The sequence below is a fragment of the Lepisosteus oculatus genome, chromosome 2 (genome assembly GCF_040954835.1).
Source record: "Lepisosteus oculatus isolate fLepOcu1 chromosome 2, fLepOcu1.hap2, whole genome shotgun sequence".
In the NCBI taxonomy this organism is placed as follows: domain Eukaryota; kingdom Metazoa; phylum Chordata; class Actinopteri; order Semionotiformes; family Lepisosteidae; genus Lepisosteus; species Lepisosteus oculatus.
This window is the reverse complement of record NC_090697.1, coordinates 26,962,203-26,975,372: the sequence shown is the minus strand read 5'-3', so window position 1 is coordinate 26,975,372 and position 13,170 is coordinate 26,962,203. Positions and strand designations below refer to the sequence as shown.

The window sequence follows — 13,170 nt, the reverse complement described above, 5'->3', positions numbered from 1 at the left end:
GGATCTCAGTCCAGGTTTAATCACTTCTGTTTACCAAAAGACCTGGTTGGTTATAGGAAATGTGACAGTTCTGGAAAACCTCATGCTGTTGCTTTAGTTGTTTCTGATTTTCTAAATATCAATTGAATAGTTTTACATAAAATGAGATAGCTCTGATCCCCAGGACCCAGTGAGTTCTCAGAGTGCTTAAGACAAAAAAAAATCTGAATTAGTCTATCTGAGAAGATTGCCTAGATGATACTAATTAAGTTATATAAGCAATAGCTCAATCAGAGCAAAACAGGGCTTGACATGACCAATCACCTTTCAAGCAATATTATGATTAAGGTTGATAAGTAGGTCATAATTTATATTGCCAATACAATTCACAGAAGTGATCAGTGAAGAACTGACATTTCTTGGTAAGAGCCACAGGAGCCCAGTAACTCCAGTACTCACCCTTCTATGTTATCCTACAAGGGGAAAAGCAGAGGAATAGCGAACAGAATGACATGGAATCTGATCTTTCTCAGGTTCAGTCCCAGAAACTGTAGAGTTGGACTGTCTACTGTAGATGATAGCCACGCGAGCTGTAGAACTGAACTTTTAAAAGAACTTTTACCCATAAGATATTCACAAGACCTAAAAACACAAAGAAAGCTACAGACTAGAGGATTGAGCCATTCTGCCTTAGAAGATATTGGATCCAAAGATCCCATCCAGCTGTTTCTTGAAGGAAATGGGCAGCTTGTTCCATACTCCCACAACCCTGTGTGTAAAGAAGTGCCTCCTGTTCTCAGTTTAACTGCCAAGTAGTCTTAACGAATGTCTGATTAGAAATACAGGAGCCTAAGTCATAATTGTGGGATTTGCTGGATTAAATTTCTAGTCCAGATGTGACACAAAGAAGTTATATTTGGTTGCTTATATAGAGATATGTCATTTACTGTATTTATAGACACGACAAAACATAGCTTTGTTTCCATTTTTCATCCATGCTGGATGTTTAATCTGCATATTTGGTTTCTGTGGCTTTATTAAGTGCATCACTCAGACATGTCATTGAGAAGCCAGATCAGATTAAGTACCTTCCACTAAATGACAGTCAGAGTTTTTCAAACTGAGAATGGAATAGTTCTGCTATGTTGCTTGGTGACATGCTTTATTATTTAACAGTGTCGTAATTCATATTAGAAGTGCTGTGACCAAAGTGAGGCATTTCATATTTTTATAGTTTAACATGAAACCCACTAAATTGAAGTCAGTGAATTCAGCTAAAGCTTTTCACTTTAACACAGATTTTAAAACTCAGAAATTAAAATGTCACATCTTTACAGTACTGCTCATGATTATGTGCTGAGACAGAGGCACCAGAATGGAATTCACTAGTCTGACTGACATCATTATTTTCATATACGAACAACGTTTCTTGTTTGAATCCTTTCAGGAAACCCACCTTGCGTCACAAAAGACAAGGAAGCAAGGCTTCAGAGAATTGCTACAGTTTACTAGTTTCCCTTCTAGACTAACTTAATTTTTTTAACATTCATGTGCTAATGAATTCAACAACAGTGATAATTCATGCCCAGATAAAAAAACTGGCAAATTGTTTCAGTTCACAAGTTTTAACTTTAACTTGTGTCAATAATTTCAGAAATCTTATTCCCTTGCCACCAGGTTTTTGTACATTAGAGATCAGTGAGCCAAAGCCTATGAATAACATGATTTTAAAGTATAATGTGTTCTCTTGTGTCAGATGTGTTTTTATTTGTTCTAATTTTAGCATCTAGTATTATTTATTTAAACAAGATGAAAGAGAACACAATTTAAAATGTTATCACCCATCTAATTTATAGTATAGTCTAGTGTGTGACCTCCGGGAATAACAATAGTATCTGTTGTTTCCTTGTCTTTGTCTCAAACTATGTAACCTGGTACTGTACCACTCATCTGTCTCCCTGCATATCCGATCCCACTGAGTCAGAACTTGTGCTCCCTCTAGGGGTGACTGGCGGCACTGCAGACCCGGCTGAAACTGACCCAGTGGAGGAGCAGCTCCGCGCTCAAATCGAGGAGGAAAAGAAGAAGTGAGAACAACTGATTGCTCGTGGGGATCACTGTTAAAGTCCCAGCACGTTTTCTAACCTGAATCCACAGGCCCGCCACACCCATGTTTCAAATACCTGCGGGGAAAGGGTGTGTCTGACACAATATCGAATCCTGTTCCAGATTGAGTTAATCTCTAGCAAGGAGACAGCAATACCACTCTGGCTGCACTGAGTAAGGTGACCTAATGAGCACTGTGTGTAAAGTGCAAGGCCTCTCTACAGTGCAAATGGGAGTGATTCCAGATATCCATATTGATATAACATGAAAACACCCCATGCTGGATGCTTTTGACTACAAAACAGGCTAAGTGGGAACTAATGAAACTGTTAGAACATAAGAAAGTTTATAAATGAGAGGAAGCCATTTGGAGCTTATTTGGAGTTAGTAGTCAATTGATCTAAGGATCCATTGAGCTTTTTTTTTAAAGAAACCAAAATATTTGCTTCAACAGCAATTTAGCTTGTTCTAGACTCCCACAGCCCTTTGTGTAAAGAAGTGCTTCCTGTTCTTATTTTTAAAATAACTTTTTTTAGTATTTCCTTTTGTCGTTGACTCTGGGTTGACTTTGTCAGTGCCTTTGAAGATTTCAAATACCTGTGTCAGATCCTCTAGTAGTCTCCTCTCTTCAAGACTAAAGAGATTCATTTCCTTCAGCCTGTCCTTGTAGGACAGTCCTTTAAGCCCTAGAATGTATCTGGTTGCTCTTCTCTGGACAGATTCCAGAGCAGCAATATGTTTTCTATAACATGGTGACCACAATTGCACACAGTGATCTAAAAGAGGTCTTACTGGTGCATGCAGAGGAACTGAAAAGCTGTTTGGTTATGTTGGTTTCTAAAGCCTCTGTTTTGCTTGTTTCAGCCACTGAACAGTATAACACTACCCTACCATTCCTTTTCCTGCTGGGAATGGGACCTTGAGCCTGATTTTGTTCATCCTGAAGCAATATCTTATCTGTCACAGCATTTTCTAAGTAGACTTCTTGGAAGTAACCTCTAATTGTTCCTAGTCCTCCAGTTGTCTTAACGTCTGCTTTGCAAACATCTGAGTGAGAGACAGAAGAAAAAAGGGGTTGTATTGCAGAGTTATTTGGCAATTAAAGCCATGTAAGCTTTGTTATTAGCCGCAGCTAATTCACGTGGAGCCCCCTACTTTCATTATGGCCCCAGAGATAACCGTGTCTTACTGGTGTTTGGTTTCACACCTGCTTACTTTCTCACATAATTCTCACGGCAACCACCACAAGCACATTGTTAAAGTCAGGAAAAGAAACTGCCGCAGTCTGGCTGTCAGTCTGATTTGCTCTGTTGTGACTCTCCCGCCACCCCGCCAGTTACAAGGCCACCTTCGGCAGGCTCAAGGCGCTGAAGACCGAGATCGAACACCTGCAGCTGCTCCTGGAGCGGGCCAAGGTGAAACTGCAGAAGGACTTCGAGGAGTGGTGGTCCGAGGAGGCATACAGATTGCAGGTATCAGGTTTCTAACTGAACCCCGCACTGCATTGACTGTGCCCCACTTACAGAAGTGTCCCAGGCTGCTCTGGGGCGCAGACACTGCCCAGGTACAGGGACAAGCCTAGAGCCTCCACCATACTCACCCTTCACCACTTCTTTCTAATCTTAGAATCTCCTTTCTTCAGAATAATACTTACTTAATGCTTACACTTAGTGCTTTTCTGGACACTCCTCTCAAAGCGCTTTACAGGTAATGGGGACTCCCTTTCACCACAGTCCTGGATGATGTGACGACAACCATAGTGCACCAGTACTCTCACCACACACCAGCTATCAGTAGGGAGGAGAGCAGAGTAATGAAGCCAGTTCAGAAATGGGGATCATTAGGAGGCCACGATTCATAAGGGCCAATGGGAAGTTTGACCAGGACACTGGGGTAACACTCCTACTCTTTTCAAGAAATGCCCTGGGATTTTTAATGACCACAGAGAGTAAGGACCTCGGTTTTACATCTCATCCGAAGGACGGCGCCTGTTTACAGTATAGTGTCCCTGTCACTTTACTGGGGCATTAGGACCCACACAGACCGCAGGGTGAGCACCCCCTGCTGGCCCCACTAACACCTCTTCCAGCAGCAACCTTAGTTTTTCCCTGGAAGTCTCCCATCCAGGTACTGACCAGACTCACACCTGCTGAGCTTGTGAGTTGCAGGGTGATATGGCTGCTGTCAATACAAGCTAAGAGTTAAGAGTACCTCCTTCCATCAAGCCTTAGAACATTTAAGTCTTTCTAAAAACCCTTAATGTTTCCCTAAGCCCTTAGTGTTTGTTTAAAAAACATTTAAATGTTAATCAGATTACCAAAAGAGAATCATTTGGCCTGAGACAAAATCGACCGAACAAAAGCGGGTCATTTTTTCAGAACGGTTTTCTTGAGTTAAATGTTTTTGTCTCCTTTGTTTCAAGAAGATTGATGTCTCTCAGTATTGTGGAGATGGAACTAACTTGCTCTGTAAAGGGTCGTGAAGTTTCTAAAGCCTTAGCTACCAATATATATTTTTGTCTCTGCATAATGGATCACAGTCTGCTCATAAAAATGCTTCTGCTTAACTCTGTGCATTTCTCCTGTCTCAAAGCTGAGCTCACTGACAAATATTCAATTTCTGCCATCTCAAAGCTCCCATCTGAATGTGTTCCACTCAATTTCCTCAAGGTGAACCACAAGAAATTAGGGCTGCATGGAAGAACTGCATTTTCCACACTTAAACGTGCATGAAATTAATCCACACAGCATACTGGTTATCACTTGGAATGGGTGAGAAGATACCGTCCATAAATCATCACTGACGAGACAGTTTCAGTGTGCTTTTTATCGCTCAATGACATCACTCATCTAATATTTGTATTCTGTGTGGAGGTCGGCCTGTCTCACAGCGCTTCAGTGCTCAAATGAGCAACGTTCACACGATATGCTTGTAATGAGGTAGCGGATTTTGCAGGACATTTTTAGAATGCAGAATAGTGCTGTGTGTCTCCAGGTGGGGCTGCTGGTACAGAATGGTGCTATGTGTCTCCAGGTGGGGCTGCTTGTACAGAATGGTGCCATGTGTCTCCAGGTGGGGCTACTGGTGCAGAATGGTGCCATGTGTCTCCAGTGGGGCTGCTGGTGCAGAATGGTGCTGTGTGTCTCCAGGTGGGGCTGCTGGTGCAGAATAGTGTTGTGTGTCTCCAGGTGGAGCTGCTGGTACAGAATGGTGCTGTGTGTCTCCAGGTAGGGCTGCTGGTGTAGAATGGTGCTGTGTGTCTCCAGGTGGGGCCGCTGGTGCAGAATGGCCATTGTGTTTCTCCAGGGTGGGGTGCACTTCAGCGGGGACTGAAGTGGGTCCCCTCCTGTATATGTAAAGCGCTTTGGGTTCTTTAAGGATGAGAAGAACAGTATAGATGCAAAGAACAATTATTATTAATTGTCACCCCTTCAAGTGCTTTCAAGGAGACAGGTGACTACGAAGTTCCTAGCCCTGAGCTGTCACCAATGAGCCAGGAGGAACAGCTGTGATTGCACTGGACGAACATGTTGAATTTTAGGTTGCCCAAGAACATCCTGTTATTGGTTGGGGTTTGTTAACCACTATAGAAACTGAATTTCACAACAGGAAATATCCCGGAACTGTTCATTGTAATGGAATTTTTAAAGGCAGGATAAATACTTATTTTATTTTTCTTTTTTTTCAAATTTTTTAAACTTGTAAATAAAATGGTTAATTATGTTTAATAGTGTTTTTGATCCAGTAAAATTCTAAAAAAAATAAAAAAATATACTTGTAATATACATTACACTACATTACTCCACTCTAATATTTTTATATTTTTGACCTTAAAAATTTCACAGTTTCAGAAGGGTGTGTGTTTAGCTTGTAAAATGGACGTGTGTAAGTGACAACTACTGTTCTCATAAAAAGGCTGGATCATCCTCCCAGTGTGTTGCAATTCCATAGAGAACCAGCAACAGTGTTTCCTTGGAAATTAGTGATTTTGGCATTTGGAGCATGTTGTTCTGGATAACTGTGTTACCAAGTACTCCAACTACTATTTTTACAATTATAGCAGACTCCCTTTTGCAGTCTTACTCCACATAGGAAAAAAAACATCAAATTAATCAGTGGATCAAACAGGCCGGTACAAAAAAGAGGCATTAAATATAAGAGGCAAGAAAATGTTCTATTGGGATCAATAGAATTTGCAGTATTTTGAAGGGCTCTCTCTATAAATTAAATTAATAACATGGCAGTAAAGCTAGCAGAGACAGGAAAAGCATTGGAGGCCCCATAAACACATAAAACAGTGAAAACTACAGCAGTGTACAGGTAGTGTAGACACAGCAGTGTAATGAAAAGTCCCTGTTGGTGTGTATTCCATGTTTACAATGAATACAGTCAACTTGTTTCATCCAGTTAAAAAATCTCCTTAGTTGTCTGTGATGGTAGATGGGGTTTGGGGAGCATTATCGTTAATGGGCTGTAAAGCAGTCATCATGCTGCCTGCCTTGTAGATACATATTGTACTCCAGAAAGCTCCAGTCAACCGTGCCGAACTTTTTCACAAAGCGATAAATGAAACACACAGGAGAAGACTTGGGTCCTTTGCACATCTGCATCTGGCAGATAGAAAGGTTCCTCTCAGAGTAGCTTGCAGTTGTTTTGGTCCTCAGTGGCTCATTAAGAAGGGAAGGGAATAAACCCATTCTGACTCAGGTCACTGGTCTTACATCCTGCACAGTCAAGGGCACCCCATCCATGCATTAAAAGACATGACTTTTCACAACAGCTTCAGGTTCTTTTTTTTTTCTTTGCAAGGTGGTCAGCTGCTTAAAAAGATGACATTTAATCATTTCCTCTGAAGTTTGCATGCTTGTTTTCCACTGAACAAGAAGAGGCCTCCTAAGTGTGATCTTAGGTTTTCACATTTCAATTTCACACAAGCCAGACCTGTGACTTCATCTACGTGACTCAATAATACAGAAAAACAGGAATAGAAGATCACCGGAGAAGACCTCTGCATAAAACACTGGACCTTTTCAAGATTTTGTTTTTGCTGAACATTGAATATTGCAAATTGTCATTGTTAACCAGGCTTGATATTAGTTTCAGTATAAAGTGGCAATTAAATAAATCTTGAAGGGCCGCTGTATTGGGTGTCTCCAAGAGTCATCTCCACTGAGAGCTGGTCACTGTATGATCCAAGACAGAGCCTTGATCCTGTCTCCTATTGTTTTCACAGCAGGCGCCACCATCGGAAGGACTAGGTCAGACTTCAGGGTGGACTCCCCAAGAAGATGCTCCAAGATTCCAGCCCAAGCCTCTCATCACCAGGTTAGCTCTGAATGGACAGACATGGCCCGAGTTCTGTTCAACTTGTACTTATCTCTACCCAGATTCCAGTGCAGCACTTTTCAGTCCTTTCTGAGGTAGGGTCAGCTGCGAGTGATTGACCCGTCAACTTACCAGGTCCGTATCAGGGAGAGTAGATTCAACACTGCTGAACAGAGTCACTGGGAGAAGAGTTTGGGGTGGATTCTTATGAGTCACGTGGACAAGTAATACACTACCTTCACTGCCCGCTGCATGAAATGCAGCTACAATAGTTAGAAAAACAAAAGGAGAGCAATAAAAAGGGGAAGGAGAAACCGAAATTAAACCTCCAAATATATTTATTTCAGTCTTATTTGCACTAACAACTGTACCGTACCGTCACGTTGTACCGTTGTCATGTACTACAAAGGGGTCCAATGTTCTAGAAATTCAAGGAGTTTAAATAAACCGTTATTTCCACTGTTTTGTAGATGTTTGCAGTCCAGTCAAGATTCCTGTAAGGATGTAGACTGAATAAGTGTTATCCCACAGCCTCATCATCAGGCGTCTGGTGATGATTTTATCATGTCTGTTACAGCAATGGATCACTGACCTCCAGTTTCTGTAATAGAAAAAGAGTAACCTCATTCAGGGGTACCACTAAAAACATCCGAAGGCCCGTCAACACGGAGTCCCCACTGGGCAATAAAGGCATCACAAATCTCATGAGCTGAAATGCAGATAGGCACATTCTGCAAAACTGCTTTAGAAAGACAAACTCCTGATAGTATTATTTTTCATTGCATTTGCCGCAAGACCATAATGGATATTTAAGATGCCCTTTAAGCTCTGCTGAAACACTGAGCTTTGGCTGTGGCAACATTCTTCATTCTAAATAAATTTCAACCAAAAAAGTCTGAAAGTCTGCTGGATCATGGCTTCCTCTTTCCTTCAGGTAAGCAAACAGTAAAGCAGCCCAGTAGACATAAGTGTGTTGCTGTTTGCTATCTGTGAAGCCACTGGCAGACCACTGCCAAGACAGTAGGTCATTGTGCAACATAGCAATTTCAAGTAGAAAGCCTTGAGCTTCTGCTTGAAGACAATGTGGAGTTTCGTCTTAATAATCCTTTAATGATGGGATTGCATTCCTTTTCTGTACCAGTGGGTGGAGTACAGGTCTCAGACTGGTGAACTGGTTTAACACCAGTAATAGGCATCATATTTGAGCTGGCAACCTCACAGCCACAGGCCTTTTCGCAAGCTGAGTATTTCCCAGCTTGATAACCTCTAGTAGGACTGACAGTGGTTGATCATTTTCTTTTCCATTTTGACAGACTTATCACACTCTGAAAAACTCTTAAATGACTAATACAGTAGGTTTAATGGAGGCAATATGTATTGGTATTTCTGCAGTTTTATTCCTCAAATGTCTACATTTGAAGGTGATGCGGAGTTGTGCTATCTGTTCACTGTCATTTACCAGTCTGTTCTCCTGTGCCTCTGTGTTGATGGAATCTAAGCTGTAGAAGCAGCCGTCTGCAAAGCCTGGCAGCAGGGCTTTGGAGAACGGTTGAGACGCAGTGTGCGCTCCTCCCTTCCCGCTGCCTTTCAGTCCCCAGTTTCCAACAAGCTACACTCATGAAAGACGTGGCGGTTTTATGGTGTGGGGTAATTACTTGTGGGGGCTAAGCAGAGACCACCAGAAATTGTTTTTATTGCAGTCCTGGCCCCTAGTGCTAAAGTCACAGGCGGCTTGTCAAATGTCCCGCTTCACCACCTTTATAACTGGCAAGAAAAGAGCAGAAAGAGTGGTACTTCTCAGAACTCTGTTGCCCCCTGGTGCTCACGGTGTGCCATTGTCGCTAGTAAAAATGGAAAGATTGTGTCTGACTGAGGAAAGCCTGCATTACTGTTACTTAACACTACTGTCTTTCAAAATGCTTTTTTTTTACCAAACGAATTCTTGTTCTCCTGTGATAGGCTGATGTTTGCTTTTAGTAGAATTCAAGTTTCATTTTCCAGAAAGCCAGCTTGAAGAATATAAGACGGGTGACAAATGAAATGAACCCATCAAGCCCATGTACATCATCTTGTGAATCCAAGGATCACATCCAGCTGGTTTATTGAAAGAAGTCAACAACACGGGAGGGTTTTTTGTTCCATACTCCCCCAACTCTTTGTGCAAAGATGTGCCTCCTCTTCTCTGTCTTCTTTTCTTCAAAAATAACCTATATTAAATAAATGCTAAAAACCTGTTGCAAGGTCAGTTAACAGTGTTCTCTCTGCTGTCCTTCTGTGTGTTATACAGGGAGTCCAGCGTAACTAGTGGTGCTTCTGAGAAAGAGTTCCCAGTGAGAGGAGTGGCGGAGCCCTACAGCCCTTCTGCTAGAGATCTGAGGTGAGGCCCTTAGTGTGAGTCCCACTGTTTACAATCCCATGTGTTTGAAGCATCAGTCTTGCACCACAGCAGTGTTGTGGAGTGAAGCAGTGCTGACAGAACTGAACTATGGAATTCCTGTGCTCAGCTTCTACAAACGTAACAAGAGGGGGTTATTCGGCTCGTACCTAAGCAGCTGGTCAATGAGGAAGCTGGTTAGTTGGCAACTGTGAGGCCATCAGCCTCTTTGAAAAAGCTACGGAGTTTACTGTCCGAGATGAGAGAAAATGGCAACAATATTACTGTCACTCCACAAACCTTGCCTGTATGGCAGAGGGCACAACCTATCTCAAATCCTGCATGACCTGTCCAACAAAGAAATTAAGTAATACTGTAAACATGGTAAAAGGTTCTCTGGTCCAATGGGACAACTGGCACTTTTTTGGTCTAAATGCAGTGTTACATCTGACACAAGCCCAACATAGAGCATCACTCAGTCAGCACCATCCCTCCTGTCAAACATGGTGGTGGCAGCAGTATGTTCTAGTCCTGACTCTCGTCAGCAGGGACTGTCAAGCTTGTCAAGATTAACAAGAGAATAGATGGAGCAAAGTACTGGCAAGTCCTAAAACTAGGAGAAAAACCCACCTTTAGTAGGAGAGTGATTGAAAGCACAAGTCCGAAGCTCCACTAATATGGCTTTAGTATAAAAAAGTGGATTCCTTGAATCAATTTTCAGTCCATTAACCAGCTTCCAGTAAAAATCAGAAGCCTAAATGTTCCACAAAAGTCTAAATTTACAATATCTAATGCTGATATTGTATTCTTATAATGCTGTAGCTTGCTCAAACAGCTCATTTCTGAATCCATGTTGACTATTCCCTAGTATCTGACTTCCCTATACTGTAGGTGATTCTCTAATTTATATCTAATACTTGTTCCATAACCTTACATAAAATAGAAGTCAGATTTGTTGGTCTATAATGACTTGGATATCAGTATTTCCTGCCTTCTTATGGATGTGCACTACATCAGCACTTCTCCAGTCCCTGCATACTATCCCTGTCCTCAGAGACTGTTGGAAGAGTTCTGTCAGTGTCTTCTGAATAACATTTTTTGTTTCCTTGAGTATAGTTGGAAAGATACCATCAGTCCTGAGATTTCATTTAATCTTGGGTGGCTCTAGTACCCAAATATTGCTCCCTCTTCTATGCCAATACAGTTTAACACAGACCTTTGTCCTTTGTCCTGCTCCTGAGACCTGTTCTGGACTCCTTCGTGAGTGAATACCTCTGTATGTGGGTGGTCACATACTGTATAGGAAAGTGAATTTAAAGAATTTAGAGAAAACTACCCGGTGTACTTTGCAAATAGCTTGCATATAAGTAGTGGATGTACTGTAGTTAATCCCCCAAAAAATGTATCGGTCATGAAAGTAGAAACTGACCACATCCTTTCAGGTAAAGCAAAGAGGTTTATACAGTTATGCTTTCAAACAGAGAAATAACTATTCCACTGCTAAATCATCCCCAGATACAGCACATTCTAGAACTTACCTACCCTCTGAGATATTACACTAGGAATAACCAAATGGCAAAAAAAGAGAAATCCATAAGTAATAATAATATCACTATTCCCTTTGTTTGCTATTTAACAAAATGATCTTGTTTATTTTTCAATTCCAGGAACTTTAACCCAAGTTTATCTTCTACATCCAGGGGTTCAGCAGACAGAAGCGCTTTAGTTAGTCAATCATCTTCATTGTCATCAGAACTAAGGTAATGTGTGTGCATTGTGAGCAGTCCAGGGTGTGTAATCAGAGAAGAAGGATGCAGTGTGTTCAGAGTGCAGTGCAGGATGTGTAATCAGAAGGAGAATGCAGTGTGCAGTGCAGGATGTGTAATCAGAAGGAGAATGCAGTGTGCAGTGCAGGATGTGTAATCAGAAGGAGAATGCAGTGTGCAGTGCAGGATGTGTAATCAGAAGGAGAATGCAGTGTGCAGTGCAGGATGTGTAATCAGGAGAATGCAGCGTGCAGTGCAGGATGTGTAATCAGAAGGAGAATGCAGCGTGCAGTGCAGGATGTGTAATCAGAAGGAGAATGCAGTGTGCAGTGCAGGATGTGTAATCAGAAGGAGAATGCAGTGTGCAGTGCAGGATGTGTAATCAGAAGGAGAATGCAGTGTGTGCAGTCTGCAGTGCAGGATGTGTAATCAGAAGGTAAATGCAGTGTGTGCAGTGAAGGATTGTGTAATTAGAGAAGGAGGATGCAGTGTGTGCAGAGTGCAGTGCAGGATGTGTAATCAGGGAAGGAGGATGCAGTGTTAGGAGTGCAGGATGTGTAATTAGAGAAGGAGAATATAGTGTGTGCAGCGTGCAGTGCAGGATGTGCAATCAGAAGGAGAATGCAGCGTGCAGTGCAGGATGTGCAATCAGAAGGAGAATGCGGCGTGCAGTGCAGGATGTGTAATCAGAAGGAGAATGCAGTGTGCAGTGCAGGATGTGTAATCAGAAGGAGAATGCAGTGTGCAGTGAAGATTGTGTAATCAGTATAGGAGGATGCTGTGTGTGCCGCGCGCAGTGCAGGATGTGTAATCAGAGAAGGAGAATACAGTGTGTATATTTTGAATGTGAGTGCTGTATGTCAGAGGTTATATTTTATTCAGGCTTGAATAATTTTGGTAAACAATAAAAGTTCTGTCAAGTCGCATTGCACAGGTGCACCAAGAGATTTTCTCAGTGTAAATACAAATTTTCTTTTTAAATGCACTATGCTAGGATTTTTTTACTATTCTCTGAGTTATTTTTTGCATAAAATATTGTTTAGCATGCAATAATTTTTATTTGATATTCAGATTTTGTGTACTGTATATAGAACATATGATTATGCCCTTTGTAAAATGGAGAATTGGAGTTTCTTTCACAAGAACAGTCACAAACGAGAGGAGCCAATTGGCCCATCTGTTAATTGATCCAAGGATCTCACCCAGCCATTTTGCGAAAGAAGCTGGGGTAGTAACTTCAGCACTATAGCTGGTTTACTTGTTCCATACTTCACAACTCTTTGTATAAGGAATTACCTCCTCATTCTCAATTATAAATGTGAAGCTTCAATTTATGTCCTCTGTTTGTGTTTTCCTGCTAATCCTGAAGGGGTCTTTAAATGCCTTTGAGGATGTTGAATACTAGTAGTCATCTCTGTTCAGACTGAAGAGAATCAGCTGGTTGTGTAGAATGTTACCTTAAACTCCTTCTGAATGTATCGGGTTGCTATTCTCTGGACTGACTCCAGAGCAGTTACAGTACTTTTTTGGAAAGTGGTTAACAAAATGCTGCACAATATTCTAAATGAGGACTTACTAGTGCATTATTCAATTTTAACATAACATCCCTTGATTTGAATC

General features: G+C 41.6%; 1 protein-coding gene across 8 annotated transcripts in view; it reads left to right on the top strand.

The window, feature by feature from the left end:
- The window catches only part of kif6 (kinesin family member 6), a 122,968-nt gene that overhangs the window by 101,187 nt on the left and 8,611 nt on the right, over positions 1-13,170 (top strand). For 7 of the 8 annotated variants that reach the window (XM_015356753.2, XM_015356760.2, XM_069199127.1 and 4 more), the window contains 5 exons: positions 1,982-2,066; positions 3,422-3,557; positions 7,319-7,410; positions 9,698-9,787; positions 11,452-11,544. In XM_015356753.2, coding sequence (XP_015212239.2) covers positions 1,982-2,066; positions 3,422-3,557; positions 7,319-7,410; positions 9,698-9,787; positions 11,452-11,544 — 496 coding nt within the window. The remainder of the gene's footprint in view (positions 1-1,981; positions 2,067-3,421; positions 3,558-7,318; positions 7,411-9,697; positions 9,788-11,451; positions 11,545-13,170) is intronic. The other variant, XM_015356739.2, reaches the window with a different exon arrangement.